General features: G+C 34.3%; 1 protein-coding gene across 3 annotated transcripts; it reads left to right on the plus strand.

Annotated features, from left to right (window-relative positions):
- The first annotated feature begins 34 nt into the window (after window positions 1-34).
- LOC138328141 (circularly permutated Ras protein 1-like) lies at window positions 35-15154 on the plus strand. 3 transcript variants are annotated; one of them, XM_069274802.1, is made up of 17 exons: window positions 35-485; window positions 1377-1495; window positions 1790-1830; window positions 2249-2410; window positions 4664-4848; window positions 5223-5414; window positions 5820-6035; window positions 6599-6750; window positions 7280-7486; window positions 8464-8548; window positions 9243-9349; window positions 9752-9870; window positions 10018-10386; window positions 11387-11513; window positions 11756-11864; window positions 12169-12354; window positions 13127-15154. In XM_069274802.1, exons 2-17 carry the CDS (start codon window positions 1404-1406, stop codon window positions 13217-13219), a joined length of 2442 nt encoding a protein of 813 aa, XP_069130903.1. In that variant the 5' UTR covers window positions 35-485; window positions 1377-1403; the 3' UTR covers window positions 13220-15154. The 3 variants fall into 3 exon arrangements, with proteins under 3 accessions (XP_069130903.1, XP_069130895.1, XP_069130913.1); XM_069274794.1 differs by lacking the exon at window positions 35-485 and adding an exon at window positions 534-684; XM_069274812.1 differs by lacking the exon at window positions 35-485 and adding an exon at window positions 1107-1123.
- The last annotated feature ends 99 nt before the right edge of the window (window positions 15155-15253 follow it).

A 15253-nucleotide genomic window follows, 5' to 3' on the forward strand; every position in this document is an offset into this window, starting at 1 on the left:
GCTGTACTGCAGTTGGAGAAAAATAACACGTGTAAAAACAATATTGCGTACTGTAATTCTTAAAATATTTACTGAACTAAGAAAGGACAGAGAGAATATAGCTGATAGATTGTAGAACTAAAAGTAGCACAGACATCTTAAAAATAAAAACGCATTAAAAAATTTAAAAAAATTAAAAAATGCCTAAAAAATGAATTCTAGAAATATTGATAAAAATTTTTTTCCAATATGTAATGTTAACGAAATAGATCGGAGAGAGGATGTTTTGACACATTACTTACATCAGAAATATATATATAGCTTATTTATTTTCAGGTACGACTGCGATATCCCTCAAGGGGCCTCCCGATGCATTTTGTGCCTTGTCAGCTAGAATAATGACGTCATCAAGTATTTATAGAAATGATATACGGGAGCCCCCGATACAGAATATTGCATGTTTATTTCTAAACTGTACCTCAGATGCGGAAGACATAGTTTGTAAGGTGAGCATATTGATACAGTAGATAGACTAATAACTTGTATTTGAGAGCTTATTTGATAGATTTGAGAAGCGGATGTTCGATGAGCGATTCAATGGGGATTCCCCAAAACAAACGCAGGTGACAGGAGCTACATGTAGGATTCCAAGTTTGTGAAGAGTTTCATCTGCTGCATGTGTATTGCTGTAGTATTTTTACCCATGTATGTTAATTTTTCATCAAATATTTGTGAAAAATGGAATACATGTACTGTCAGACATTTGATTTGTGATAGAACATCAAAACTACAGTATAAAAAATAACATCTTAATTTGTTAAGTACAGAATCACATGCATAACAATACCATTATACTAGCCTACTGCTTCTTCCTCATTCCTGGTTCTGTGTTAGCTATATAGGGAAGAATTGTGCAATCTAATCTAAAGTCAGAGGGAAGTCTGACAATGTAGTTGGACATATTCAGATACATTAATTGTTATTTATAGTGAGGATTATTGTGCTCCAGCATGATCAGTGCTATATAAATATAGTACAGTATATTATAAATAAGGACTATATATTGATTGTAGAGTTACTTAATATAACATTGACTAACAGGTAGTAGAAAACAGTTTTTAGAGTCTGCAGTGCAATGTTCTGTGTGAGTGAAAGACACATTTTATTTCAATGCAAAAAGATCTGGATAAGTTAAAATATGTATAAACTTAAGGTTAAGTTCATAGTTATAAATAGACATACCTGGTAGAGGAAGTAATCATAAGCTTCCTGCATTGGACCTAGACTATAGGGCAGTATTTGAAGCTTTAATTTATATATACTAACAATACATGTATTATAATATTACATAGTGAAAATTAACCATAAAAAGTTAATTACATTTTATTGATCAACAGAACAAATAATAACAACAGATCAGTCCAATGGATTTTGGCTCAGATTACGTTTATGCTTACGACACCTTGGAGTATGAAGTCATTTCTGATGAGGAATTTGAAGGTGGTATGGACGTCAGGTATGTTTACTTGATATAAAATAAATGGAACTTGACACTATAAAGTATAATTCAGTTGTGTGCATGTAAAACAATATTACACATAAATTTGTTTTCACTAAAACCGTTGTCCCCCTCTCCTACCCCCACTCATTTGAATATAAATTCCTTAAATAATTAATCTTTGAAGCATTAAGTAAACATAGCCAAGTCTCATGCAATGATTTGAGATTCACTTTGGTTTATAAAAAATGTTTGAATATGGATTTTTCTTTTGGAATATGATTGATTTTTTTCCTTGTTTTATTCTAACAGTGATGAAACTGACTCCGACTCTGATGATGATATTTCATTTGGTAAGTTTTCAATTTAATTTCCAATTCGGATAATATATATAGTATACAATTAATCACTTCTTATCAAAGATTGTTTCTCAACAAGTAATGATATCTTGTTTCCTGACATTAAGAAATAAAGTGATGATTTTGATAATGATATTTTCTAGATGGAATTTCACCTTTTAAAAGCTGATTTTTATGAGTATGTGTTTAAAATACATTTTGTATGTAAATGCTTATATATTGTACATCTGTTCATGATAAACAATATATTGACTATATATATATGGATACACACCTGGACTGGAGATTTAGGAAGATATTGCCTTTTACGTACAGTATGTACACACAGCTTATGTATATCGGTATATTAACTAAGTTAATACTTTGATTGCAGTTGTAAGAATTTGTCTTCTTTCTTTAATTTATCATACAGGCAGTATAGCTGAAGTAGCTGCACCCCCAGCTCCAGGACTACCACCTGCAGGAGCACCTCCACTATATGAACTGCCACCCCCTCCTCTCCGTAGAGCAACAAAGGCAACCAAAGCTAAAGCCCCTGCCAAACGGGGACGTTGGAGGAGTGCGCCTTCTGAGGGTAATTTTGTGAACTAATATTCAATATTACTGGTATGACTGAAACTAATTTCACAATGCAGGTGCAAGATTACATGAACCTGTTTTAATTTATTGAGAAGGACATTCAGTCAGCCTGTAAGGTTGTATAGATTTATTTTTATCCCCCGCGAAACGCGTTTGCGGGGGATATTGATTTGGGCTCTGTCCGTCCGTCCGTCCGTCCGTCCGTCCGAGTATCGGGAGTGCTCTAGTTGTGCCTTTTGCTAATGGGAACCTTTCATTTTCGGTACTTTTTCTGTTACCATGGAAACTTATTCAAAAATACCATATTATTAAAGTTTCCTTTCTATTCCGGGCTATAACTCGAAAACCGTTCAACTTGGCTACACGAAACTTTCTGTACATGTTAGGCTAGTGCTCTTGTTGTGCCTTTTTCTAATGGGAACCTTCCATTTTCAATACTTTTTCTGTTACCATGGAAACTTATTAAAAAATACCATATTATTAAAGTTTCCTTTCTATTCCGGGCTATAACTCGAAAACCGTTCAACTTGGCTACATGAAACTTTCTGTACATGTTAGGCTAGTGCTCTAGTTGTGCCTTTTGCTAATGGGAACCTTTCATTTTCGATACTTTTTCTGTTACCATGGAAACTTATTCAAAAATACCATATTATTAAAGTTTCCTTTCTATTCCGGGCTATAACTCGAAAACCGTTCAATTTGGCTACACGAAACTTTCTGTACATGTTAGGCTAGTGCTCTAGTTGTGCCTTTTTCTAATGGGAACCTTCCATTTTCAATACTTTTTCTGTTACCATGGAAATTTATTAAAAAATACCATATTATTAAAGTTTCCTTTCTATTCCGGGCTATAATCGAAAACCATTCAACTTGGCTACACGAAACTTTCTGTACATGTTAGGCTAGTGCTCTAGTTGTGCCTTTTGCTAATGGGAACCTTTCATTTTCGATACTTTTTCTGTTACTATGGAAACTTATTTAAAAATACCATATTATTAAACAATAACTGGATCATTCCCTGTACCCTATTCAGATCATCATATTGTGTGGGGAAAGCTGTCAAGGTTATAGGAGGTAATCTTATATTTATAATTACCTCATAAATTAGGTATCCGAATGCTCCATAAAGTGTTATCCATGTACACCACCAGCTGTCATATTGTTTTTCAGTTTTAGAATACCCATATATTGTTACTTGTGAATTTGGACAATTGCTTTGATGCAGTTCCATCAACATAATGAGATGTAAATTATGCAATGTATATATTTAGATATGTTTGTGTCATAAAAAATATCATATTCATATTACTTAAACATGTTACATCAATTCTGTGTTCTTTTATTCTTTTAAATGTCATGTTACTGGAGAGCGGATATATTGTTGTATGAATTTATTCAAGGACAATACTAAGCTCTGTTCAAATAGTTAAACCTACATGGATGACAATATCAAGATTTAAGCTCTTAGTTACAATGAGCTTCATTTATTTTATGTTTGAGCTTTCATACACAACTGGGCGCGGGGGATGATGCCAAGCTTTGCGGCTCCTTGTTTTATTTTAATTTGTACACCGAAAATGGAAAGCTCGGATTGAAACCAGATAACCAAATCAGAGAAAAAACAAGTTATATCACAGAAGCTTTTTGTCAATATTACGTCATTATAAGCAGTCTCTTCATTACCTTGCTGAAGTGTGAATGGAGCATCATCTATGAGAAAACCTGGCATGTGATATTCTACCACTAGTCATCTACCTCTTGGTCATGAGTCTGGGGCTCAGGTGGAAGAGCTCCAAGGTACTGGACATAGATCAGTCTGTGTCTTTTCTGTAGGAGTTCTATTGTTTTTTTCTTCAAAAACCGGTTACATCTAAGCTGTTGATAGGAAGTTAAGGACAAACCATCCACAGAGAAACCTGATAAACCCAGAAGATCATTACACCTTACCATTTTATTGACCAGTTTTTGTTCCAGGCATAGCACATTAGCATACACATGTATTTACGTCTACTTGTTCATCGCTTGATGAAGAGTTTGATATTCATGTGGCAATGATAGTTGCATGGTACTGAGAGTAGGGCTGTGTTTTTCCTCAAGGAACTCTGGAAAGGCATATTTGAGCTTTGTCTAGTTGTTCAGTATTACATTATATATTACCCAAGGTAATGGCATCAACTGTCAACAGGTAACTGATCTCCATTACTTTGAAAGTTGAAACATTTCTAAAGCTTGGCAATTAATATTTTAGATGTCCAAGTATCAGAATTCACTCCTGGTCGAAGAGAACGGCGAGCAGACACCAACATTGTATCCATCAATTTCCAAACACTGGTCACGCCAAGTAATATGCATACAGGTGATGCCGTGTATTGTGAGAACTGTCAGGCCATTCTCTCTCATCTCTGCAAGCTTGAGGACCAAGGGGAGGCCAAGGTAAAAATTCAAAATAGTTACGTACATGATAACATTTCAGAACCACAGGTCATCTATATTTATGTAAACGTGAAAAAGGTAGGTACTACATTTGACCCATGTAAATAAATTAAACACTACATGATATATCCTTTAAATTAACTACCATGTATTTTAATTTTGTAAGACAAAAAAAGCTAACATATATGCAGCATTTCTCATTTTAATCAAATGAACAAGTTGCATTGATTTTGATATTATGAGCTTATAATTACCACATGTGATCACTCACCTTGTTTCTTTACTTTAGCAGATCATCATATATATAGATAGCCACACTTGTATGATCCAATATACCTACATGTACTGGTATTCATTATCATTCCTATTACCAGGTGTGGCGTTGTGAGTTCTGTGGTCAGCAGACAGAGGTGGACATTGTGGAGGAAGAGAAACCTACTCAGGACGATGTGACCTTTATGTTGACCCCTGCCCTTTCCACCACAAGTAGTGGACCCAAAGGCACAGACAACTCACTGGTCATTTTCTGTGTGGATGTCTCGGGCAGCATGTGTATCACTACAGAGGTAAGGAGCAGTGACAATATTGTTACATTGTATGTCAGAGGTCATGTGAAAAGGCCAGAGTTCAGGGTTCAAACTTTGTAGTTTTGGATGGAAAAAAGTTTTTGTAAATGAGGAAAAATTAAAGGATCAGAGTTGAAGGAAAATAAATTCAGGAATAAAGTTTATAGTTCATGGTAGAATAAATCTGCTGTTAAAGGTCAAAGTTCAGGGATATATGATAAAAGACAAAGAGTTAGGTACAAATTCTAGACTCCATCTTTTTTACATTATAATTAAGTCTGCTTTGACATGTAGACAAGCCAAACAAAATAAATTCTGACAAATATTTGATGAAAGTAAACACAAGCTTTGAGATTTGTTTAGTAGTAGAAGCAGCTGATTAATAAACTGTATGATGATTTTCAGGTACCAGGGAAATTGAAGTTGCGGGGAGGAGGCAGTGCCCGGAATGTGCGTCGGATGCAGGATGATCGCCGTGACCAGTTCCTACCAAACCAGAACAGAAACGTGACGTTTGTGTCAAGGTTACAGGCTGCTCAAGCTGCTGTTGATCAACAACTAGAGGAGATGTCAAAGAACCACCCAAACAGACGAGTGGCCTTAATCATCTTCAACAATGAGGTTTGTTATTAAATCATATAGCTGGTTTATATAAATTGGTCAGAAAAATCTTTCAAACAATTCGTCTTTGTTTTTGAGTTTTGTCTCATTGTTGCCAAAAGAACTTTATTTTGTGTAAGGAACCACATACAGGATATACTTTTTCTGGCTGTATCCTGTATATTATAGGTTGTTTCTTGTTGTTTAGTGTATATTATAGGGTGTTTCTTGTTGTTTACTGTATATTACAGGTTGTTTCTTGTTATATCTTGTATATTACAAGTTGTTTTTTTTGTTGTTTACTGTATATTACAGGTTGTTTCTTGTTGTTTACTGTATATTACAGGTTGTTTCTTGTTATATCTTGTATATTACAAGTTATTGTTTTGTTGTTTACTGTATATTATGGGTTGTTTCTTGCTGTATTCTCTATATTATAGGTTGTTTCTTGCTGTATCCTGTATATTATGGGTTGTTTCTTGCTGTATCCTGTATATTATGGGTTGTTTCTTGCTGTATTCTCTATATTATGGGTTGTTTCTAGTTGCATCATGTACTGTATATATGTCCATCTGATATTACAGGTTGTTGTGGTTGGTGATGGTAAAACAACGCCTGTTGTCATCGCTGGAGATAAACTCACAGAAAAAGAAGAACTGGTGAAGATAGGTACAGACCTTCCTGTTCCAGGGGACATTAAATCTACACGCTCAATACTCAGTAGTAAAATATTCGAGTGAGTATATTTTGTATCAGGCTTCTGTTCAGTAGTAGTTTGTCATATGTTGACTGAATGTCTTGTTTGTATTCTCTCTGATCAAATTTTCATTTCATTATTTTCCCTAGTATGAATAAAAATTGCCATAATGTATATGCAGTTCTGTTGAAACAATTTATGCAGTAAATATTAGAGTCCTCTAGCAAAAGCCATGGAGACCAAGTGGTTAACATATCTTACAACCAATTTGTTAATATTGGCTTTACTGATCACCATCGTCAGATACCCATGATCCACCATAAAAGCTCTACAGTTTGTAGAGCAGTCCAGGCTCAGAGGTTTCTGACAATGCTGATCAGAAGCTAGAAGTCTATATGGGGATTGGGGATATTACCAGGCACTACTGTAGGTCTGTGATTTTCATCAGGAAATTCCACCACAGAAACCATAAAATGATGTCCTTGAAAACCATTGGTATTGATACAAATTAAAATACGTAAAACATTCAATTGTTACAATACAACCTCACTTGTGATTGTGATTTCAGGTTAGAGGAAGGTGGGGCTACAGCTCTAGGGCCTGCCTTACTTGTTGCCACGACAATGGCCTCCCAACAGCCGGGTTCAAAGGTCATAATCTGCACTGATGGTCTGGCCAATGTGGGTCTTGGTCGCCTGGACATATCTACCACAGAGGTTCAGGAGAGTTCCCTCGACTTTTACGAAAGTGTGGCTGACACAGCTGCTGATAAGGGGTAGGTAAAAAAAAAACCACCATAAAGTAAGTAACAAAAGGTGATACTGAGATTAAATAAAACCATAACACAAATTAAAGATTGATCAACATAATTATAGAGAAGCTTGAGTTGAAAATAGCACAAAGACAAAAAGCTTCAAATGTTTTGTTTTACTTGTACATTTGTACATATTAGCACTTAGCTTAAAGGCCCATTACCTTTCCGGAGCAAAATATAAAGGTTTCTTAAAAAACATTAATAACACCAGAAAATGCATACCGATGATCTAAAATAAGGTTACGACACCAAACATATGCAAGATTGCCTGCGTAATATATGAAAACCGTAGAGAGTCAATTTGTGTTTTGCCTTCTGGAGCAGTGATAGTCAACTACCGCGCGGTATTTAGGACGACGGCGGGAAACATAATACGACCCGCGTTATGAAAACAAACATTTTATTTGTTTTAATCAAATCGTTCAGAAGGTGATGATAAATGTAGTATTAACGGTAAGTTAATAATTTTTAGGACTCTACAAAATTATCGATCTTGTTTTACATTCCCATTTTAAAAACTAAAAGCCGTTTCGGAAAGGTAGTGGGCCTTTAAGTGATTATGGTAATAAAAATGAATATTTTGCATACCTGGTAATATTATTATGTTGTTAATTAATTATAACACACCAGTAAAACCTGGTTAGCTGAAACTTAAAGGAAATACTATGGTAAAACTTTTTTATCAAAGTGTTTGAGCGAAACAAGTTCTATATGGCTCTATAATGGGGTTATGCTGTGGCCAAATGGTAGATTGATTCCCTCCAACTCTTGGTCATGAGTTTCACAAGTTTCTAGATTCTACATTACCAGCATTTCATGTTATATGTACATCCTTAGAATGATTAGGTCTTAAATTAAAGTTAATCAAACAGATAATAAATTTGAGTTACCAAGGCTGGACCTGATGGTCATTTTAATTGAGGAATGCTATATTGTAGAGTTTCTGTCTCGGTGATCAGTATGAAGGGCACAGACTGTAAGATGATACAGCTCGGTAAAGTGGCTGACAAAACTGGCGGACAGGTAAATACTAGTGAAGGAAACCAACTAATAGTTTTATGATTATTATGTTGTTTTTTATTAAGATATTATTAAATTCATTACGTTACTGTTATACAAATTCTGGCATTTAATAAGACATTTTACAAAAGGCTAATTGCTTAAAGATGCTCCACCGCTGACAAATGGTATTTTTTCACTATCAAAAACAGGAGCAGACGATTAAGTATTTTTCTTCAGTTACAAAAGTTACTTACTTTACACCATTACCACCATTGAAAAGTTTGAACTTCTTTTTTTACTTAAAGTTAAAAATATGAAAAATAATAAATTGCATCTCGAAAAAATTCCGTGGTACTATATCCTATATGGAATGAAGTACTGATTTGGCATGCACCAAAAGCAAAATAAATCATTTAATATTACTTTGTGTGTTAATTAGACATATTTACACACGATTAACCACCAATTATTGTTCAAATGTTTAAATAATAATACATAGACCTATACTGTTGATATTTTTTTGAGGATTTTTCTTTGGTATCAAGAAAACAAGTTTCACATTTTGAGGATTGTTCGTTGCTATCAGAGTAAGAAAGCAAAAGATTAAAAAACATGAAACGTACATAAATAACAAAGTTTTGAACCATACTTTATAGTGATTTTTTTATTGTAAACCATGGCAGTAGAGAAATTAGATCAAATTTTGGTTTCACAGATAAACATTGTGGACCCACTGAAGCTGACACAGGAGTTCTCTACCATACTGGAAGGTCGCATCATAGCAACAAATGTTGTGGCTACACTCATACTTCACAAACAGCTGTAAGTGTTCCATATATATAGCTTTTCATTGTATACTCCACCTGTTACCCAGTGAATTTTCTAATGTTTCTGGATATATCATTACAGCTCTGCCAGACAGGAAATCCATTGTGAAGACACCATATGAACAATATGTGATGTTAGAAATACGTTACATCAAAATTCAAGGATAACATGCTATGACCAAATGTGTGCCTTTAGCTAGATATTTTCAACACAGCATGAAATCCTTCACAATGCAGGTCCTTGTATACATATGTTAGAAATTCTGTATTAAATGTATGTGTACATTATTGCTAATTCAACAAGCCATAATTTGCAAAGTTACTTATTTATTGCAGATGATCTGTTCATTTACCTGGTATAATCGATTTATTTGCATCATTTATCCTTTTTATTTAGGTTCTTCCACTTTGAAGAGACTGAAGAAAGCAAAGTAGTGAAAAATATTGGAAATGTGACGTCTGACACTGAAATCACTTTCGAGTATGGTGTCAGAACCAAAGAAAAGAAAGACCAAGGTAAGGATGGAAAAAACACTCTAAGGTTGATTTGATCTTTGATGGAAAATGATGAAAACTCAAATTCAAAGACAGTAAAAATAAATTTAAATTAGGATTGTTCTATACTACAAAATTTGCTTTAATTCCATTACATTACCTCTTCAGCTCCATCTTCATCTACTGCAAATCAAGCCCCACAAGAGGTTGCTGTTGGAGGTCAAAGTTCGGAAGCAGCCGGTCAAAGTTCAGAAGGTGCAGGTCAGAGCTCAGAAGGAGCCGGTCAGAGCTCAGAAGGAGCCGGTCAAAGTTCAGAAGGTGCAGGTCAGAGCTCAGAAGCAGCCGGTCAAAGTTCAGAAGGTGCAGGTCAAAGTTCAGAAGGAGCAGGTCAGAGTTCAGAAGGTAGAGATACTGATGAGCTTAAGGAGCTTCCCTTCCAGTTGCAGGTGAAGTACACCGATGTAGATGGTGCCACTGCACTTCGTGTACTTACAAAGACCAAGCCTGTCACAAGGGACCGGGCTCAGGCTGAGAAAAGTAAGTTTTAGTTTGGCCTGTTGAGTTTTAGTCCTTTAAGCAGCTAAATACAGTCAAAAAATGAATGTTATATACAGTGTAACTTGTCTAAACCGGACCCTGTATAAACCGGAAACTTGTCCATACCGATCAAAGTGTGTGGGGTCCAGGCAAATTTATTAATAAATTATAGTACATAAAACCTGAATAATCCGGAACCTGTCTATTCTGAAAACCGGACTGATCTTGGTAATTTTACTCTACTTTTCTATTCAAAATTAACTTGGGTAATCCGGAGACGATGTTTTCACAGCACAGAACAATCAAAACAAGCACTATCTATTCACGCCTTTGATTCAAAGCTACTGTCCGATCATAAGGAGCCTACGGGAGTTTTACCTGTACTCAAGACAGTGACAGCTTTTCACTTGTACATGTTTTGTGAATACTTTTCACGTAATCGTACCCTGCCTCTGTTCCGTTCCGGGGAAGGTCTGTGGAATTATATTTCTGTCGCAGAAAAATATTTTAGGTCATTCGTTAAAGGTGAACTGTATTTTTTTTTTTTAATATATTTGGAAAGCGAGAATTTCTAACAAGAAGTATCATGGTGGCCATATGGAACGCCATAGCTGTCTCATATGGTTCAAATATACTATATAAATTTGTGTTCTCATTATATTGTATGGGGTCAACTGCCTGATCATGTGGGGTTTTCTCCAGCACTACGGTTTCCATCTGCTGTAAGACCCCTTGCGCACTTACATCCAGGCCATCGAAAGTGATTTGCATAAGTTGTATAACTGTTTCATAATCAATGTAGCATTAAGTTTATTTATTTATATTGATTAAATGAATATAAAAATTGGTGTTGTTGTATGAGCTACAGTCAAGCGTGACAGTTGGAGGCAGAAAAACAGTCACTATAGACAGGTTATCTTTTACTACATGTTTAGCTTTTAACACTTAAATTACTTAACTACTGTGACCTATAAATTACCTAAAAACTGCTTTCTTGTAGAAATGAAAATGGATGTTCTGGCTAAGCATGCAGCACAGGTATCAGCAAATCTTGCCTTAGATGGAATGTATACACAGTCTCGCAGTAGGGCACTAATGAACCAAAGGCTTGCATGGAGACACAAGAAGTAAGACTTCACCACACAACTATCACTTTGGAATACCTATAGTTCAACATAAAGATATCATACTTATGACATATTTCATTTTAGAGTTAAATCAGACATGGTTCCATATATATATGGATCAAACTCAATAAACACAGATATATAATTTGATAGTTAGCCTTGTAAAGAAATTAAAGTCAACATTGAATACTATTAGAATACAAATTATACTTTATGTAAATTTATTTTTGCGCACATTGCAGTAGTGAAACCCATGAAAGTAAATCACAGAGAAAGGCGGCCCATAAAACGTATGGAGCAGTGTTTGGGAAGGTCAAATCAGTCGAAAACTACCTCAACATGGCACAGAAGGTAAGACGTTCCCAATGTTAAAGTTGTTGATGTTAAATCTGCGATATCATTTGATTGCATCTCAAATTTAAATTAGAGGTAATTAAAGGACAAGACCGAAATTCATTTTTAGGGTAAGGGAAGAACTGTGGAGTTCTTTAAGAAAAAAAGTATTGAATGAGCTACTTGGTCACTGAGAACCCTCACACATTTAGTTCTAAGTGATGGATTTGTAAAGGAAAGAATATAGCTCTTGTACATCCACTTGAGAATAGCCACAAAGAGTATACATGCTTGAATTGTTGTTGTTTGATATCCTTTCCAGAGGGAAACAGCATGTCAGGGAAGAACCTACAGTGATGAGGAGGAGGAAGACGATGATGGTACCAGTGAAGCTAGGGCTGGTTTATTTTCTTTTGGAGCTTCCAGAGCTACTGGAAGTTCATTATCTGCACCTGCAGCTTCTGGAAGAGGTGGATCTCTCTTTGCAGGAAAGAAAGGCAAAAAGAAGGTATGCTTCATATACATTATATTTCTGTTGTCTTAAAAAGTAAAACTTTATTTTACAAGTATTGAAAAAGAAATTAATGTAAAATTGAATTAATTATACAAATTGTTATTCAGATAGAATTACTGAAAGAGACTTCCTGTAGGAGTACTCTTAGAAAACTCACATAAAGGGTAATAAATACCCAGCACTTGCCACCTAATACCTTCTTATAAAAGCTTAAAATTGACCCAACAGTAATATATACCGGTAGACAAGCATCACTCATGATGACAAAGTATGATTGAGTATCTCAAATCATTTATTTCCAGCAAGACGGTTCAGTACTAGATTTTGAACAAAAACAGTTGCTCTTAAGCCAATTTCACAGTTGAACATATATATAGTTTAACATTTGATTTATAAAATCTCTTGGGTTGTATTAGGTACATTCAGATTACTTAATTGTCAGACTCCTACATAAATCTCCCCTGTCCTGAAATTAAAGGAGATGGGTAAAGAAGTATTAGGGGTATATGACATAGGACTATGTGCTTGGATAGACAAATGTTACTGTGGTCCTGCCACCTGTGAGTTTCCAACCTAATAACTTAGGTATTGATCAGTTGCTATCAAAAATACTATGTTTTAGCAGTAAATTTGTTATATGTTCATTATAAATGTTTCATTACCTGGTAATTGTAATTATATTTAATAGGTTGATCTTTTAATGTATCTGTCTTGTTTTTGACATCATATTTTTATCAAGTTGTTTTTCTTACTCTTAACTTCTCAGATGTTGAAAGTATCCAGAACAAAAGAAACTTCAGATGAAGCTGCTCAAATGCTGTATGATCTTAAAAGTGCCAGCAAAGTTATGAAGAAATAACATTCCAAACTGTTGATTCAAAGCATTCAACACTGTATGGGCTTTTCAACTCTGGAGGAACAGGCAGCATGCAAAACCAGCTTCCAGGACTATAATCATGGTTCAGTGTAAAGAGGGGGTTTATCAAGTTTATTCTCATACATGTGTATAACTAGCTAGCTGTAAATCCATACCTTTTGACAAAATCCAGCCTTTATTTTAAACTGTTGTTAAGTTAATTGCTTCAGACTTAATCAGGAAATTCTGAATCTGTAATTATATGATCATTTGATTCAGAATTCCATAAATATGGAGTAATTCATGCACTCAGAACCACAAGGATATATATATACTATATAAATATCATTATTCTGATTGGCTATTATGTTTTGAAAATAAAGTTTAAATGAGGTTTTTTTCCAAAAACTGTTTTATTCAAAACGAGCTGTTTTGTGTTGATTTAAATAGTCAGAATTTTCCCTTTACATACCGTTAATTGTACCATTTGTAATACAAATGAACCACTGTTTGTGATATGAACAAAAATCGCAGATATTTTTCATCAAAAACAATTACCAGGAGGCTAATTAAATTAAGTTTTCTGCTCTAATGTATCTACAGGTCAACTTGCAATTAGCTCAATTCAGTGATCGCGTTTTAAGGCTACACAAAGTAACTGGAATAATTAGATTCAGTCATCAATTAAAGATGCCCCACCACCGTCAGAGCATAAACAATATCTATCATTTGGAAAAGAATTGATGTTTAATCGTGTATACACTGTACCATATGTGTAATTAACACAAAAATATGTTTTGCGTTTGCTGGCTACACAATCGATACCTCATTCCATAAAGGGCATGAATATATTTTTTAGGATGCATTTAATTATCTTAAATACTTGTATTCTGAAGTAAAATAAGAAGCTCAAACTTTTCAATGACGGTAATAGTGTTAAGAAAGTAACTTTTGCTGCTGAAAAAAAAAAAATTTTCTGCTCCTGTTTTTAATAGATAAAAATTACCATTCATCAGCGGTGTAGCACCTTTATATTTCCTCCATGCAGGGTACCAGTAAATGTAATGATCAACGTGTGCTCCATGGTAGCCTGCTCCATATCATTTCCTGTACTAGGGTATACACCCAATTAGCTAGGCTGTGATACTTCAATGTTTATGTGGTGTGTGAATGGTCATAAAAATCCTATCAAATCTAGACTACAGTAGGTGCTTAACTTTGTACCACAAAGGTTTAATACATGTATATTAATAGCACCAATTCATTTTTAGGTTGGAGTTTTCATTGGGATCTTGAATCGATTCATTCTTGTATATATATATATATATAGAAAAACTTTTCTTTCTTTTTTTATTATTATTTATTGAATTTTAAATAGCACTTGCCCACATGTTGTATATGAATTCTTGTTAACATATTGTTAAGATTGCATTTTTTTTTTTTTACTTTTTATATATTTCCAGTAAGTGAATTGTTTGTGATTTAATAGTTGATATTTTTAAATAATATCGATTATCTGTTAATGTTGGTTATTTATATTTTGTGGACACCCCATTGTTTTTGTAATTCCACAAAATTTTACTTGTTATAATATTAATGTATCTGTAGAAAGTTGGCTTGTAAAACATCATAAATTGTATGTTGAATTTCGATGGCTTAAGTCTGTATTAATTTTATTTCCTGAAAAGCCATATATATGATTAACTATAAACACAACTTCAATTTTCTTATATTTGTAGTGTCTGCTGTGAGTGACTAATTCTACAGCTGCAATATATATACAGCTCAGGAGATAAATCGACAGACAAATCCCAATAACTGATTGTTATTGAAAACACATTATACTTAAGTAGTTGCAAAAATGTACAATGTAACAAGACTTGGAATTGTTCTTTCATTAAATGTCATTCTGAAAACATTAAAATTACAAAATAATCAGACTGTTTGTCCCATGGTATATCAAGGATTCCTCAGAAGTAGATGTGTAGCTTGTGACTAGTTATTGCACAAAAACACATTTTCTACGGATAACAAGTT

The sequence above is a fragment of the Argopecten irradians genome, chromosome 1 (genome assembly GCF_041381155.1).
Source record: "Argopecten irradians isolate NY chromosome 1, Ai_NY, whole genome shotgun sequence".
NCBI classification, from domain to species: domain Eukaryota; kingdom Metazoa; phylum Mollusca; class Bivalvia; order Pectinida; family Pectinidae; genus Argopecten; species Argopecten irradians.

Coding starts and splice junctions, on each gene's coding strand:
- LOC138328141 (XM_069274802.1), top strand. CDS start 1,404: ATGGATTTTGGCTCAGATTACGTTTATGCTTACGACACCTTGGAGTAT. Junction 1,831..2,248: donor TGATGATGATATTTCATTTG/GTAAGTTTTCAA, acceptor TTTATCATACAG/GCAGTATAGCTGAAGTAGCT. Junction 6,751..7,279: donor CTCAGTAGTAAAATATTCGA/GTGAGTATATTT, acceptor TTGTGATTTCAG/GTTAGAGGAAGGTGGGGCTA.